The 15422-nt window shown below is 50.9% G+C and overlaps 1 protein-coding gene across 1 annotated transcript in view; it reads left to right on the plus strand.

The window, feature by feature from the left end:
* Positions 1-15422, plus strand: part of LOC307230336 (dedicator of cytokinesis protein 3-like) — a gene marked incomplete at both ends in the record, with an annotated part of 128695 nt that overhangs the window by 35546 nt on the left and 77727 nt on the right. Inside the window, 1 exon segment of the mRNA XM_080000642.1 lies at positions 12241-12324. Coding sequence (XP_079856768.1) covers positions 12241-12324 — 84 coding nt within the window.

Raw genomic sequence — 15422 nt, forward strand, 5'->3', positions numbered from 1 at the left:
ACTTACTAGTTATACAGCTACTCATACTAGTTGTACAGCTAGACATACTAGTTATACAGCTACTCATACTAGTTATACAGCTAGACACACTAGTTATACAACTACTCATACTAATTATACAACTACTCATACTAGTTATACAACTAGACATACTAGTTATACAACTAGACATACTAGTAATTAAACGACACATACTAGTTATACAACTAGACATACTAGTAATTTAACTACACATACTAGTTATATTTGGTTCTGTGTGTGCAAACTCCACAGAGAAAGGACCTGGATCGTTCCGGGATTCCTACCGTGCCACCAAAATATTAACAATAAGTCAAACCAGTTATTAAACTAGTCATACTAATTATAAACTAGTTATACTGGTAAGAAACAAGTCATACTAGTTATAAATCCTTCTCAGTGTATTATTGTATTCAGTTAGTTGTGTGTAATACAGTGATACAACTGTCTGTCTGTACGTTATCTTGAGATAAACGAGGGCTGTGTGGACATAGTGTTCATGTACCGTAGGGCCTGGCTTTACAAATGATTATACTTCCACTTGGTGGAGAAGTAACTCAGCCAGTCCCCCTTTATGATGTGCTGTAGCTTCTATTTGTAGACAAGCTGCACAGGCTGAACAGGCTGTGGAGGGTTAGCCTCCAACAGAGGGATTACCAGGGTGCACGCCCAGGGCGTAGGTCACACAACCGTATGTCCCATGACACACTTTCTACACACACACACACACACTCAGTGATGTTTGGGATGGAAAGCTTCAGTGAAGTGTCATTAATGACAGTTTGAAGCAGCTCAACACACTCAGCATCGACAGCAACGCAGCAATCATTTCCTTTATCCTTCCAGCGTCCACATTTTAATAATGTTCCTATAACAGACATATTGTACTGTACACAATGTCTCTGTCTCTCTCTCTCTCTCCCATGGCTTTTTGTTTTCATCCTTGAAGATGTTTGGGTTTGGGGAAGGGTTTCTTAACTATGTGCAGCTCCTGTACAGGGAAGCCTCCTGCCTGATCAAGGTGGATGGGGGTGGAGCCATCCCCTCCCCGTACAGAGATGGAGGAGGCAGGACTGCCCCATCTCTGGGCAGCTCTACTCCCTTGCTATAGAACCTCTTCTGCACACTTCAAGGGGCTAATTGGGCCCTCCCTGCTGGGGCTGCCACAGGGGCCGTCGCCGGTCGTCGGCGCTTATGTAGACGATGTCAGTGTTTTCCTTAGCGACCAGGATGACGTCCGGGGGGTGCTGGCTTGCTTAGGGATGTATCAGACGGCCTCGTCTGCTCAGGTAAACTGGGAAAAAAGGTGGGAGGGGAAGACGCCTCCTGAGCTACCAGGGGGCCTGAGGTGGGAAAAGGGAGGAAGGAAGGTTTTGGGGGTGTTTTTGGGCTCGGAGCAGTACCAGCTGCAGAACTTGGAGGGTGTGGTGGAGAAGGTGTGTGCCAGACTGTCCAGGTGCAAATGGCTGCTACCCCAGTTGTCCTACGGGGCGTCCCAGTCCCGTGCTGGATCCCAGCACGGGACTGGGATGTGACACCTGGATCCCAGCACAGGAGTGGGATGTGACACCTGGATCCCAGCACAGGGGTGGGATGCATCTTGTACTCTGAGAGGGAGACGCTGCAGCACCTATTTGTTCTGTGTTCTGGGCTGCAGGGGCTGTTTGGCTGCTGGAGCGGTGGGTTCGGGGTCTGGGGTAGAGCTTCTCTTTTAAACTTTTTATCTTCGGTCCTGTTTACACTGTGTCAAACAAATCTGTCCATGTCCTGGTGAACACTGTTTCAGGGGTGGCCAAGCTGGCCATTTGGAAAGCAAAAAGAACACTGTGAGGGGTCAGGGGTCCGGTAGATCCGGCCCAGATAACGATTGGTTGGCTCTCAGCCGCCTCAGGGTGGAGTTTGAGTTTTACAAACTGACCGGCAAATTGGACACTTTCACAAGTGTCTCTCTCTCTCACTCTCTCTCTCTCTCTAAGGAGGTAAACTGTACAAAGGAGGAAGTCTGGGCTACAAAGGTCCTTATAGTGAACTGCAGTCTCAAACCTGCTGAAGAAACCAACAGACCCTGTCTACCTGGTTATTTCTGAAGAGAGACGTGCTCTTACTGAGCTGTGGTTTCCTGTGGTTTGTCTCTGTTTTTGTTGTCTTTTGGTTCCATTCCTAATCAAGTTTCTGTGACATGACGTACTGAAAGTAAAGGACAGTCTCTCCCTCCCTCTCTCTGCCTCACCCTGTATGACTCAAACATACATTAGTTCAGTATTTTCCCCCCAGCTTTTGAATCATCTCAATTTATATGAATGTCTCCCGCTTCCTCCATCCCTCCATCCTGTCACTACTCCATCCCTCCATCCCTTCTCCTCAGGTCTCCTCTTCCTAAAATCCCATCCTGCTTTTCTTCCTTTGTGGTGCGTCCATCACTTCATTAGAGGACAAAAAAAAACTTTCTCTCATTCCCATGCCCTCCCTCCCTCCCCCTCTCTCTCTCTTTTCTTTTTCCACCTTTCCTCTCTGGGCGATCCCTCTTTCTCCTGCTCCCTGTCTTCATCTCTCCCTTTTCTCCGTATGACAGTCAATGTATTTCCCTTCTTCTCTCTTCCTCTTCCTCTCCCTGTCTCACCCTTCCTTTCCCGGCCCTGCTCAGCATCCATCAAATTAAGTTTTGTTGCCGATGGCGACGACAGGATGCGGGACGGAGGGATGGGGGGGGGGGGGGGGGGGGGAGCGCGTGAGGGAGGGAGGGAGGGATGGAGGGATGGGGTGAGCGAGGGGTATGGGGAGGGAGGCAGGGAATGAGGGATGGGGGGAGGGAGTCCGAGTGCTGCCATCAAAGACGGATAAAAAGCTGGATGACCATGGTTGACTTCATACACAGAGAGGGGGAGGATGAGCTGCTATTTTGGTCTCTCTCTCTCTCTCTGTCTCTCTCTCTCTCTATCTTCCCCTCTCTCTCTGTCTCTCTCTCTCTCTCCGTCTCTCTCTCTCTCTGTCTCTCTGTCTCTCTCTCTCTATCTTCCCCTCTCTCTCTCTTCCCCTCACTCTCTCTCTCTCTTCCCCTCTCTCTGTCTCTCTCTCTGTCTCTCTCTCTCTCTCTCTCTCTCTCTCTTCCCCTCTCTCTGTCTCTCTCTCTCTCTCTCTCTTCCCCTCTCTCTCTCTCGCTCTCTCTCTCTCTCTTCCCCTCTCTCTCTCTCTCTCTCTCTCTCTCTTCCCCTCTCTCTGTCTCTCTCTCTCTCTCTCTCTCTCTCTTCCTGTGGCTGTTGTCAGTGCAGCTGAAATGATGATCTTCTTGTCTTAATTAAGATGTGCTCTACAGGGCATTACATGTTATCACTTGTGCATGAGACACACACACACACACGTGCACACACACACACACGTGCACACACACATACACACATGGACCCACGCTGCACACACACACACACACACACACACACACCGTTGAGTTAGGTTTTCCAGTGTTGTGGTATTTATCAGGTCATGCCGTTGCTTGGAAACAGAAACAACGAGCTGCTTTCAGTTTATTCATATCTCAGATTTATTTCATATTTAGTTAGTAGTTAGTAGTGACATTTGGTGAATGTGCTCGGTGGTGGTGGTGGTGGTGGTGGTGGTGGTGTTGGACTGAAGGTGTTTCAAGATGCACATGGTGCACGATGGCCCATGAAGCTAAACATATTGAGTGCAGTGTTTTATGGACTGTTGGATTACGTTGTTCTTGTGTGTCCTGCTGCCTGGATTCAGATCGGTTCTCTTCTCTTTCTTGCCAAGGTGGCGACGGGGCGAAGCCCAAACTCTTCAGATTCTCTGAAACCAATGGGTGACGTCACAGATGCTGCGCCCATTTATTCCCACAGTTGTTGGTGCAAACCCCCCCAAAAAAAGAAGGTCCTGGTCACAGCGGCCTCTCTGGGTGGAGTCTTCATGTTGTTTGTTCACCCTCTGTTAACGTGGGGTTCCTCTGGTTTCCTCCGCCCTCAAAGCAGCAGCATCAGGGTTCGACCCTCCTGCCCCTGAGCAAGGCATCGTCTAAGACCTGCAGTTGGAGTCTTGGACACGGGCACCGCTCCGTGGCAGCCCAATGCTCCTGGATGGGTCAGTCACTAAAATGGGTGAAATGCAGAGAACTAATAACCCCCAGAGGGATTTTTAAAGTATGTCAAATAAATAATAATTGAAATAAAGATTTTACATTTTTAGTTTTTTTCCCCCTTTATTTCCCATGTTCCCTCCTGCTGAGCTGCTCCTTTCCATTTTGGACTTGGTGCTGAAATTCACGGAGTGATTTAACTGTGAATAACAACTCTTTGCGTCCTTGGAATTGGAAAAAAAGACGTTTATCATCTTACATTTGTCAGAGAAGACAGGATGAAACAATGAGAGAGAGGGGGGAGGGGGAGGGAGGGAGGGACGGAGAGGGTTGTGATGAAGTCACAGCTGGATAGATTCTCTTTCACTTTCCAGTCTCTGAGTTTGATGTTTTAAATGTGTCTTAATGTTCCAGTAATTGGAAACCTTTTGTATATTTTCCTTATTCTGTCTTTACTATTTACTGAGTATTGAGAGGTGTACTTCATCCTAAAGTAAAAGTACTTACTTTCAGTGATTGAGGTGCATCTACCATCCATTAATTGGATATACAGTACTGCCTTTTTTTTATCAAGCGGTAGAGCGTGACCAGGGGCGACGGGCCGAGGTTCAAATCCATGTGATCAATAATGTGCTTGCGTCCCTTTAGAAATGAGAGAATCATTGATAAAAGCGTTTTAATGGCGTCCGTGCACTGCTCCACCAATAAAGTGTACCAGAGTGTCCTCAGCCTCCTCCAGTGACATATTGAGTGACAAACACGCTTTGTTTGTTGTTCGCTGACTGCTTACACCACAGTTCTGAGTCACTGACCACGGTGGAATCACCGCCAAACAGACGGAGCGGCGGCCGACGGGTGTCACAGGACGTTACGCTGAGCGGCGCCGCCGTCTCGGAGGCTGAGTCACAGCGAGACCCAGCACGAGGAAACACAACGTTGTGTGAAATACTTTGTTAAAAAAACCACAAAGATCACCATTCAGGTTTTCTGTTTTTGAGACACTTAAATTCAAACCTGGCCCCCTGGCTCTGTTCGCTGTTGCTAGAGGTGGTTCCTATCGACAGAACAACACCGGCTCCAGCCAGTTCTACCTTCGGTGCGTCCAGAGATATTAGATCATTTCTACAACCGTTAAACACAGGACAGTCTCAAAGGGCTTCACAGGCCTCATATTTAACACAGACATCAACAGGGCCCCCTCGTATCAACACAGAGAAAGCTCCTGGGAAAACCCTGTCGAGGAAACAAAGGTTGAAACCTTGAGAAGGTGTCACTGAAAGACAAATCAACATTAAAAGCATTATATAACAAGTTAGGAGCTAGGAGACAGCCTTGGGGCTAGGAGAAAGTCCAGGACCAAGGAGGCAATCTAGGAGGCAGTCTATAGGCTTGAAGATGGTCTGGGAGCTAGAAGACGGTCTGGGAGACATTCTAGGAGACTGTGGTGTGGGGGTGATGTGGTTTAAGGAGCCACACCTGTCTTGGGTCTCGGTAATTGGGCCCGGGATCAGGGTGGCTTTACACCTGTTGCGCGTTAGAACAATCAACGAGCAACAGGTAGATCACCCATCCCCACACACACACGCAGGGAGAGCCTCTGTCATGTGTTCATCTTCCATCTGTCCACTCTCTACCATAAACTGGTTTGTTTGCGAAAAACTCTGTCTGTGCCTCTGTGTCGGAGGGCCCTGAAAACACAACTCGGGTGGGGTGTGGCTGGCGGAGCTGCCACAGAGACATTCAGTGTAGTATGTTTTCTTACCTAAGAACACTATGAAGGGACACGTTGCTTGCTGGGAACAAACTGAAGACGCTCCCTTGGGCCTTTAATGTTTAATATAGTCATTGTATTGTTTAATGTGGCTTTGATCTGTTTCCTTTAATTCTGTTCAGTTCACATAGACTTCACATCACAAAACAGCATTGGCTGAAAGTTGACAAGCAGGCTTACACATGGAAACTCATGAGGTGCCATGCCACAGCGGAATGGAGTGGAATTTTCACGTGTCATTTACATGCATTGCTCGGGTGACCAGATGCCAACAAACCTAATGTGGGACAAAGAGTATGTTTGTGTGGGACAGGAAGCGATGCTGAGAGGCAGACGAAACCTTTTGATTTGATGTCTATCTAACATTTCTGGTCTGCCCCTGAGCTCGTCACGTCTCTCTGCTTTTCCCTCTGGGAGCCTCACATGCACTGTGTCGCTTCACGGTGTGTTCCCCTCTGGGCGAAATCTGAAAACTCTGGCAAATTTAGCAAAGAACTGTGAGTTTTCTTTGACATCCAACGCAATCCCCATGATGACAGCCTTCCCCACTTTCTTCACAGCCATTGGATAATAGGCAGATTTTAGAATAATGTCTCTTCTGCAGTGGTTAACTAGAGGTAATCCAAGTGTGGGACTTCGACTCACTATGTGGGACTGTTAGGGGGTATGCTGAGTGAACCCAGGTGCAGACAACAAGGCAGAGGCGAGGTGGCAAAAATAGAGGTTTTACTCAAAACAAGTACAAAAACTGGGCAAAAACAAATAAGAAGTCTCGGGAGCTTGGAACAAGAGCGTTGTCATGAGGTTAGACAAACTCAAGACTGAGCGCCCGAGGACACAAACGACAGGGTCTAAATAGGGACGACCAAACGAGACACAGGTGAAACATATCATCTAATGAGGCAGGGTAATCAGGAACAGAAATAGGTGACGCAGAGCAACCTTGAAAAGGCAGTACTGGCGGCATCTAGTGGCTGATGCTGGTAGGACCCTGGCGAACCCTGACAGTCCTCCAGGGAGTGTCGGGTGGCGACGGCCAGGATATCCCGGGCCGGAACCCAGGAGCGCTCCTCCGGCCCGTAACCCTCCCAGTCCACCAGGTATTGCAGGGCCCCGCGGACCCAGCGGGAGTCCAGGAGCTGGCGGACCGTGTAGGCGGGCTGACCGTAGATGATGCGAGGCGCCGGAGGAGGCCTCGTGGTGGGCTCCAAGGTGCTGGTGACCACCGGTCGGCGCCGCGACACGTGGAAGGTGGGGTTTATCCTCATGGACCTGGGGAGCAGAAGACGGTATGCGGCAGGATTGACCTGCCACACGATCTTGAAGGGCCCAACATACCGTGGCGCGAGTTTGCGTGACTCCACCCGTAATGGAAGGTCCCTGGTGGACAGCCAGACCCTCTGGCCCGGACGGAGCATAGGCGCTGGTCTGCGCCGTCGGTTGGCCTGGATCTGCTGCTGCCGGGATGTCCTCAGCAGGGCCTGACGAGCCCTCTGCCAGGTCCGTCGGCACCGCTGGACGAACCGCTGGGCTGACGGCACTCCCACCTCCGCCTCCTGCTCCTGAAACAGAGGAGGTACGTACCCGAACTGGCACTCAAACGGGGACATGCCAGTGGAAGAGCAGCGCAGAGTGTTGTGAGCGTATTCCGCCCACACTAGATGGTCGCTCCAGGAGGCAGGGTTGGAGGACACGAGGCACCTCAGTGTTGTCTCCAGGTCCTGGTTGACCCGCTTCGTCTGGCCATTGGATTGCGGGTGGAAACCGGAGGACAGGCTGACGGAGGCGCCGAGGAGCTGGTGGAATGCTTTCCAGAACCGGGATGCAAACTGCGGACCGCGGTCTGACACCACGTCCAGGGGCAGGCCGAACACCCTGAAAACGTGCTGCACCATGAGCTCAGCAGTCTCCAGAGCTGAGGGGAGCTTGGGCAGAGGAATAAAACGGCAAGCCTTGGAGAACCGGTCCACAACGAAGATGACAGTGTGGCCCCGAGATGGTGGAAGGCCGGTGATGAAGTCCACTGAGAGGTGTGACCAGGGCCGACTGGGGATGGGAAGGGGATGCAGCAGCCCCATGGGACGTGACCGGGGGTTCTTGTTCTGGGTGCAGATGGTGCAGGCAGCGACGAAGGACCGGACGTCCTGCTCCATGGTAGGCCACCAGAAATGCCTGCGGAGGAACTCGAGGGTCCTGGAGATCCCCGGGTGGCCAGTGAGGCGGGATGAATGCCCCCATTGCAGGACTTGTGATCGGACAGCCTTCGGGACAAACAGGTGACCCGGGGGCCCGTTGCCGGGATCCGCCTCCCTCCTTTGGGCCTGCCGGACCTGCGTCTCGATTCCCCAGCGGACCGGAGCCAAGATGCAGGAGCTCTGGAGAATGGGCTCAGGGAGTTCAACCAGCTCAGGAGGGTCAAACTGTCTGGAGAGAGCGTCGGGCTTGAGGTTCTTGGACCCGGGACGATACGACAGGATGAAGTTGAACCGATTGAAGAACAAGGCCCATCGGGCTTGGCGGGAGTTGAGGCGTTTGGCATCCTGAATGTATGTCAGGTTCTTGTGGTCGGTCCAGACGACAAATGGGTGTTGGGCCCCCTCCAGCCAGTGCCGCCACTCCTCCAACGCCAGTTTGACTGCCAGTAGCTCCCGGTTCCCTATGTCATAGTTCCGTTCCACTGGGGTGAGGCGACGGGAGAAGAAAGCACATGGATGGAGCTTCCTGTCGTGAGTCCTTTGGGACAAAACGGCCCCCACTCCCACATCGGAAGCATCCACCTCCACCACGAAGGGTAGGGTAGGCTCTGGTGTGGCCAGGACAGGGGCAGCGGTGAACCGCATCTTGAGAGCCCTGACCGCCCCCTCAGCCTCCGCAGTCCAGGCGAAGCGGGCTGTGGATGTCCTAGTGAGGGCGGTGAGGCGAGCTGCCACAGTGCTAAAACCCCGAATGAATCGCCTGTAAAAATTGGCAAACCCGAGGAAGCGCTGCACCTGTTTGACCGAGGTGGGTGGTGGCCAGTCCCGGACGGCCTCGGTCTTGGCTGGATCCATCTGGACGTGACCCTCGGTGATGACGAACCCCAGGAACTGAACGGTGGTGGCGTGGAACTCACTCTTCTCCAGCTTCACATAGAGGCCATTGGCGAGCAGGCGGTGAAGGACCTGTCTCACATGCTGTATGTGTTCGGGAAGGGTCCTGGAGAAGATGAGGATGTCATCGATGTAGACGAACACGGAGCGGTTGAGAAACTCACGGAGGACGTCGTTTACAAAGGCCTGGAAGACAGCGGGAGCATTGGCCAATCCAAAAGGCATGACCAGGTATTGATAATGGCCGGTAGGTGTGTTGAAGGCGGTCTTCCACACATCCCCCTCGCGGACGCGGACGAGATTGTATGCGTTTCGAAGATCGAGTTTGGTGAAGATGGTGGCGCCTTGCAGTTGCTCGAAAGATGTGGACATGAGAGGAAGGGGGTAGCGATTCTTGACCGTGATCTTGTTCAGACCACGGTAATCAATGCAGGGACGCAGGCCGCCATCCTTCTTACCCACGAAGAAAAACCCTGCGCCCGCCGGGGAGGTAGAAGGGCGGATGAAACCTGAGGTGAGCGCCCCCCAGATGTACTCCTCCATGGCTGTAGTCTCAGGGGCAGAGAGAGAGAAGAGACGTCCTCGAGGAGGGCAGGTGCCAGGCAGAAGGTCGATGGCGCAGTCATAGGACCGATGGGGAGGAAGCGTGGTGGCCCGTCTCTTGCTGAAGACCTCCCTCAGATCGGCATACTCGTGGGGCACTCGTGAAAACTCGGGATGGCTGGGACCTTGAATACGGACTGGAGCCAGGACACGGACAGGAACTCCGGAGTGGGCAGGGGCTTGGGAAGGGGCCTGAGCTTGGACACGGACTGGAGACTCGAGAGGGTGAGAAGACGGACTAGAACGAAGACAGGTGGTGTGGCAGGCAGGGCCCCATTCGGTGAGACGCCCGGAGGCCCAGTCCAGATGTGGGTTGTGACGGGCTAGCCATGGGTAGCCCAGGACCAGTGGAAACTCAGGAGAGTGGATGAGGTGGAGCTGGATTACCTCTGAATGTTTTCCCTCCAGTGACAGCCAAAGTGGGGCGGTGAGATGGCACACGCTACCGGAACCCAGTGGTCTTCCATCCAGGGCTGTCACCGTGAGAGGATGCTCCAGAGGTGCCAGAGGGAGCTTTAGGGCTTTAGGGCTTTAATGCGATGGCGTAGTCCGCCACGCTCTGTCCCCCCTGGCGGAGCCGGAGTAGCCGTGTCGACGCCTCCCTCCCACTGACTGAGTGGTCGAACACTCGGCGCATCTCCCCGGCAAAAGCCTGGTAGCTGGAGCAGGCCGGGGTTTGCCGATTCCAGATGGCTGTGGCCCAGGAGAGTGCTTTGCCGGTGAGTAGCGTGACCACGTATGCCACCTGTGAGCGCTGGGTGGGGAACTGTGACGGCTGGAGCTCGAAAGCCAGGGAGCATTGTGTCAGAAAGCCACGACAGCCCCCTGGGTTACCGTCGTACCTCTCTGGCGCCGGCAGTCGTGGTTCGCGGTGCTCTGGAGGACGCGGGTCCATGGGAGGCAGCGCTGGCACAGGGGCCATAGGTGGAGCCTGTGCCTGGCTCTGCTGGACGGCCTGGGCGAGCGACTGCAGGTTGTCCAGGACTTGTTGGAGAACCCGCTTGTGTCGGCCAATCGCAGCCCCTTGGTTCGTCAAGGCCACCCGCAGGCTCTCCACCTCTGGAGGCTGGCTCTCTGCTGGGTCCATGTTGTGGCTCAGTCTTGCTGTTAGGGGGTATGCTGAGTGAACCCAGGTGCAGACAACAAGGCAGAGGCGAGGTGGCAAAAATAGAGGTTTTACTCAAAACAAGTACAAAAACTGGGCAAAAACAAATAAGAAGTCTCGGGAGCTTGGAACAAGAGCGTTGTCATGAGGTTAGACAAACTCAAGACTGAGCGCCCGAGGACACAAATGACAGGGTCTAAATAGGGACGACCAAACGAGACACAGGTGAAACATATAACCTAATGAGGCAGGGTAATCAGGAACAGAAATAGGTGAAGCAGAGCAACCTTGAAAAGGCAGTACTGGCGGCATCTAGTGGCTGATGCTGGTAGGACCCGGGCGAACCCTGACAGGGACGGGGGACAAGGGATAGGAATTCTGTGCAGTGCAACATAGATAGAGAGAGATTCCTCAGTGAATGGAACAGTCGAAGTGCCTGTGGGTTTACACTGATTTGTGGTTTTACAGGTTGGGGTGTGATGGAGGGTGTTGTTGGAAGTGTAAGCTCGCTGAGTCAGACCCCCAGGATGACCGAGTGTCAAACTCACAGAGACTGACACATTTTCAGACACAAGCTACGGAAGTGGCAGGATGTTAAAGCTGTCATATATTTTTGAACTCCGGACAATGTCCAGATAATCAGGTCTGGACATTGTCTCGAGTTGCCCTTTCACATATGTAGCACACAACCGCAGAATGTCCCTGTCAGACGTGCTTACACTATCTGGAAATACTCTGTTTTGTTCGGACGAGGGGCGGTGGAGGAGAGCGTGCAGGAGGCAGGAGAGGACACAATGGCGAATGACGCTGCAGAATTTTAGCACACCCAAGATGGTGGACGATGCTACCGACTTATCTTCTTTATGCGTAGATACTCCATGTATTTGGATGTATTTGCAATATAAACGAGAGAGTGGAAAGGAATAATCAAGAAAGCAGAAAAGAGTACGCAGCAGCTACGCTCCCTGCACCAACATCCACACAAAGGTAAATAATTGACGCACGATAGAGACGTCATCAGCAGGTGACACGCCCACTGGCTCGCTGAGAATGCTCCGGACAATCACCTGCTCCGTTCACACATACCACTCAGTTGGACATACCACAGACTTTTTACTAGGGTGCTGGCTGGGTGAAGTCCAGGTAATGTCCAGTCCAACTGATTCGGACGTTTGCATTCACACATACAGCTACGCCGGGTAATGTCTGGATCATTTCAGGGTTGCAGTGCGAATGTGTAAAAGCAGCTTAAGTTATGCTGAGTCAGCATCTGGGTTTTGGACAAGTTCTCCATATTCCGAGGGGAGTCAGGCCTTTATCACTGGGCTCTGGCTATCTCATATTTGATCTCATTGTATGTTTTCTTTACCCGTTTCTTCCGTGTTTTCCAGATTCTGTTTTAATCTGTCCGGTGTTCCAGTCATCCACGTTATGTTGTCATGACAATCAGTATTAAATATTCAATTGTGAAACGATAAATTGCAGAACAGTCCAACAAAGTGCGCAGGTGAATTTTTTGATCTCATCCCTTCTTCTTCCTCTTCTTTTTCTTTGTCCTCCTCAGCGATCTGTAACTTCCGCGCCTCGGTGAGCCAGGGTCTGGCTCTGGAGGTGGGCGAGACGGTTCACATCCTGGAGAAATGTGAAGGTGAGTGGCACCGGTCATGGACGTCCCTCCGAAAAAATCCCTGTTCTGCTGTAACTCGATCTGACTGGAAGTTAGAGGTCAAATATTCATATTTTCACAAATTTTCTATCCTCTAGCTCGCTCAGACCGGGAGCAGAAATCGCGATGCGATGATGAGCGCGATGCGATGAATTCCTTCTTCCAAATGAGAATTTGATGGGAGTTCTTGCCAATCTCATAATCCAAGAGGAGTATATGAAAAAATATACTCTACAAGAGGACTTCTTCTTGAGCCTATGTGGCCATTGGGCAGCCACCGGGTAGACCATGGATAGACCATGGACAGACCATGAGTAGACCATGGACGTCTATCCATGGTCTAGAGAGAGAGAAGGGGTGATCGCTCGCTTCGCTCCTCTCTACCCTCATGGATAGACCATGGCTAGACCATGGACAGACCATGGATAGACCATATCCATCCAATCCATAAGAAAGGCTTTTCAATCACACTTTTTCGTTTGCTCTCTTTGGATTACCAGATTGCCAAGAACAGCCAACCAATTCCCATTTTGCGGGATCTGCTTTTCCTTACACTTCCTGCAGTGTTTTGTGTTTGTGTAAGCCAGTGTCATGCTTTTATTTTGTTTGCTTTATTTTGACTCCTTCCTTGAAAAGTTAAACGTTGAAAGACTCTTCTCAGTGGTTCGGGTCTGGGAGGCTGGATTAGCTTTGTGGCAGTATGACATGCATAACGGTGTTATGGCGTCCTTAAGCAGTGTTCTGCTAATCCATCACTGCTTGGCTGCTCTTAGTGTGATGGTCATCAAGGCATGCGTGCTTCCCTGAAAGATTCCAATCAAAACCTAGAAAGAAAAGAGGATTTACCAAAATATTCGTTGCGCCCTGCGGCTGAGATGGAATCCTAAGGCAGGGAGAGAGAGAGAGAGAGAGGGAGAGAGGGAGAGAGAGAGAGAAGGGGTGATGAGGTGATGGGTGGGAAGGACGTTACAGTTGCTGACTCTCCATCTCCTCCTCCTTCGCTCCTCTCTACCCTCATGTCCATCTCGTTTACTTCCCTCTTTTTCCCTCGTTTCTGTCAGCCCTTCTCTGTAACATTCTCTCCTTTAATTTCTCTTCTTCTCTGCTGTCCTTCATGTTATGTTTTTTATTTCGCTTCTATCCCTGCTCCACTCCCTTCCTCTCCTCCTTTCCTCTCCTCCTTTCATCTTCTCCTCCTCTCTGATTCCCTGAAACTCAGGACTCCATGTTGGTTTTTGCGTGCACTGATTGGGCATTTGCCGCCATCTCCACGCAGCGGAGCGGCTCCGCGGCGCTGTGTGTTTTTATTATAGATGTATTTAATTTACTCCGTTTCCTAATTGAATGAAACAAGAGGAGTGCACGTGGCGGTCCAGTCTACACCAGATTCACTGTCGTAGGCGGAAACATCCTTTGGTGCCTTTTGAATCCCGCCGGGGAGAGGTCAAGCCAAGACACAACAGGTCAGAAAGAGGCTGAAACGTTCAGCAAACAAGCAAAATGAAAAATGAAAAATGAAATTGACTTTATTGATAAGGGTGAGTTGATTAGATTCATGAAAAAAAAAATACAAAAAAACAATCATTTTGCTGCTTGGTGAAGTTCCTGGTTTTGTAACCGACGGAGACCTCCCACACTTCATTTAGGATTTGTTTTGTTATTTGTTCAACCCTTTGAAGCTGTTGGGATGCATGCGGTGTTTAATACTGTTATCACTCTGCTAATGATCTGTCACTGATGAAGCCTTCACCAGCGTTTTACTGCTGCACCAGCACAACCATTACAACCCATTTCCACAGACCAGCTGCTCCGCTATTAAACGAAGGAAGAACCAAAAGTGTTTCTTTTGAAACTCACCAGTTTACTCCACAGCGCATGAGGAACGTTCCCCGTCTGGAATTTAATTAGAAAAAGTGTTTAAGCAACAACGACACTCAGTGTGTTGATGAGATTATAATGTGTGAAAGTGTGAAATGACGAGAATAATATCAGATCAGAGAGAAGATAGACGGGAGGGACGGAGTCACACACACACACACACACACACACACACACACACACACACACACACACACACACACACACACACACACACACACACACACACACACACACTGTCCTCATTTTACCCTCCCCAAACAGGCCGGACCCCCCAGACCCCCAGCCCATATTACCATATAGATGAGAGGCAGCGCAGTGAGCAGCCGCCCTTAACGAGCTCTCTAAGTGAATCCTGATTGGTTATTAATTAACGGGCCAATTAGAGCTAATCTGCATATTCACATAGTGTTTCACAGAGTTCTGGTGATGCTGATGGGATGGAAGTTGGACTCGGCTCCCCTAAACGCTGCATCGCTCATCCGTCACGGATAAAAGGATCAGGCAGTTTGGACTCTTTTTAGTCGATCAGGGATTAAGAAAGTAACTTTGACGGAGGTTTGACGGAGGCAAGAGAACGGTAGAAGGAAGTTTGGGAAGTTGGTTCTTCCAAGGCAATTTTGTTCGCTCTCCCGGACGACCGAGCTGCAGTTAGTGTCTGTGGATATTTGGTTTGAAGTAGGAAACACTGCCTGCTTGCCCCCAAATTTTACAATCTGTCATAAGAAGCTTCCTTTGGAACTAGATCAACATCGTGTGTTGTGAACATTTCACGGTGCTTCTGAGTAGGGAACGGGAACGGAGGTTCGGCAGCACACAACTTTATTTGTCGATGACGGTCCAAATCCAAATTCTAAATCCGCGCCCGCGTCTGGATCTGCGCCCTCTGGTGCCGTGGTAGCGCCTGTGCCTGGATCTTGTGTCGCAGCAGATGAGCTCCACTGCAGCAGCAGAATGTGGAGTTGACCTTACTTCAGATGTCCTCTAGTGTTTGCAAAGCACAAGTTAGAAAAAAGACACAATTCATTCTTACATGAAGGGATTTATGGTTCGTCAATGTGGTGACACCCAAAGTTAATGTTAATAACGTCATTATTTCAAATATGGAACTTATTTACCTTGTTTAAAACGCAGTTCCACGAACGCTAGCTTTTTAGTTGCTTAGCAACAGCAGCTTCCGGTCGAAGTGTCTGATCCAGAGT

The sequence above is a fragment of the Zeus faber genome (assembly GCF_960531495.2).
Source record: "Zeus faber genome assembly, chromosome: 5".
In the NCBI taxonomy this organism is placed as follows: domain Eukaryota; kingdom Metazoa; phylum Chordata; class Actinopteri; order Zeiformes; family Zeidae; genus Zeus; species Zeus faber.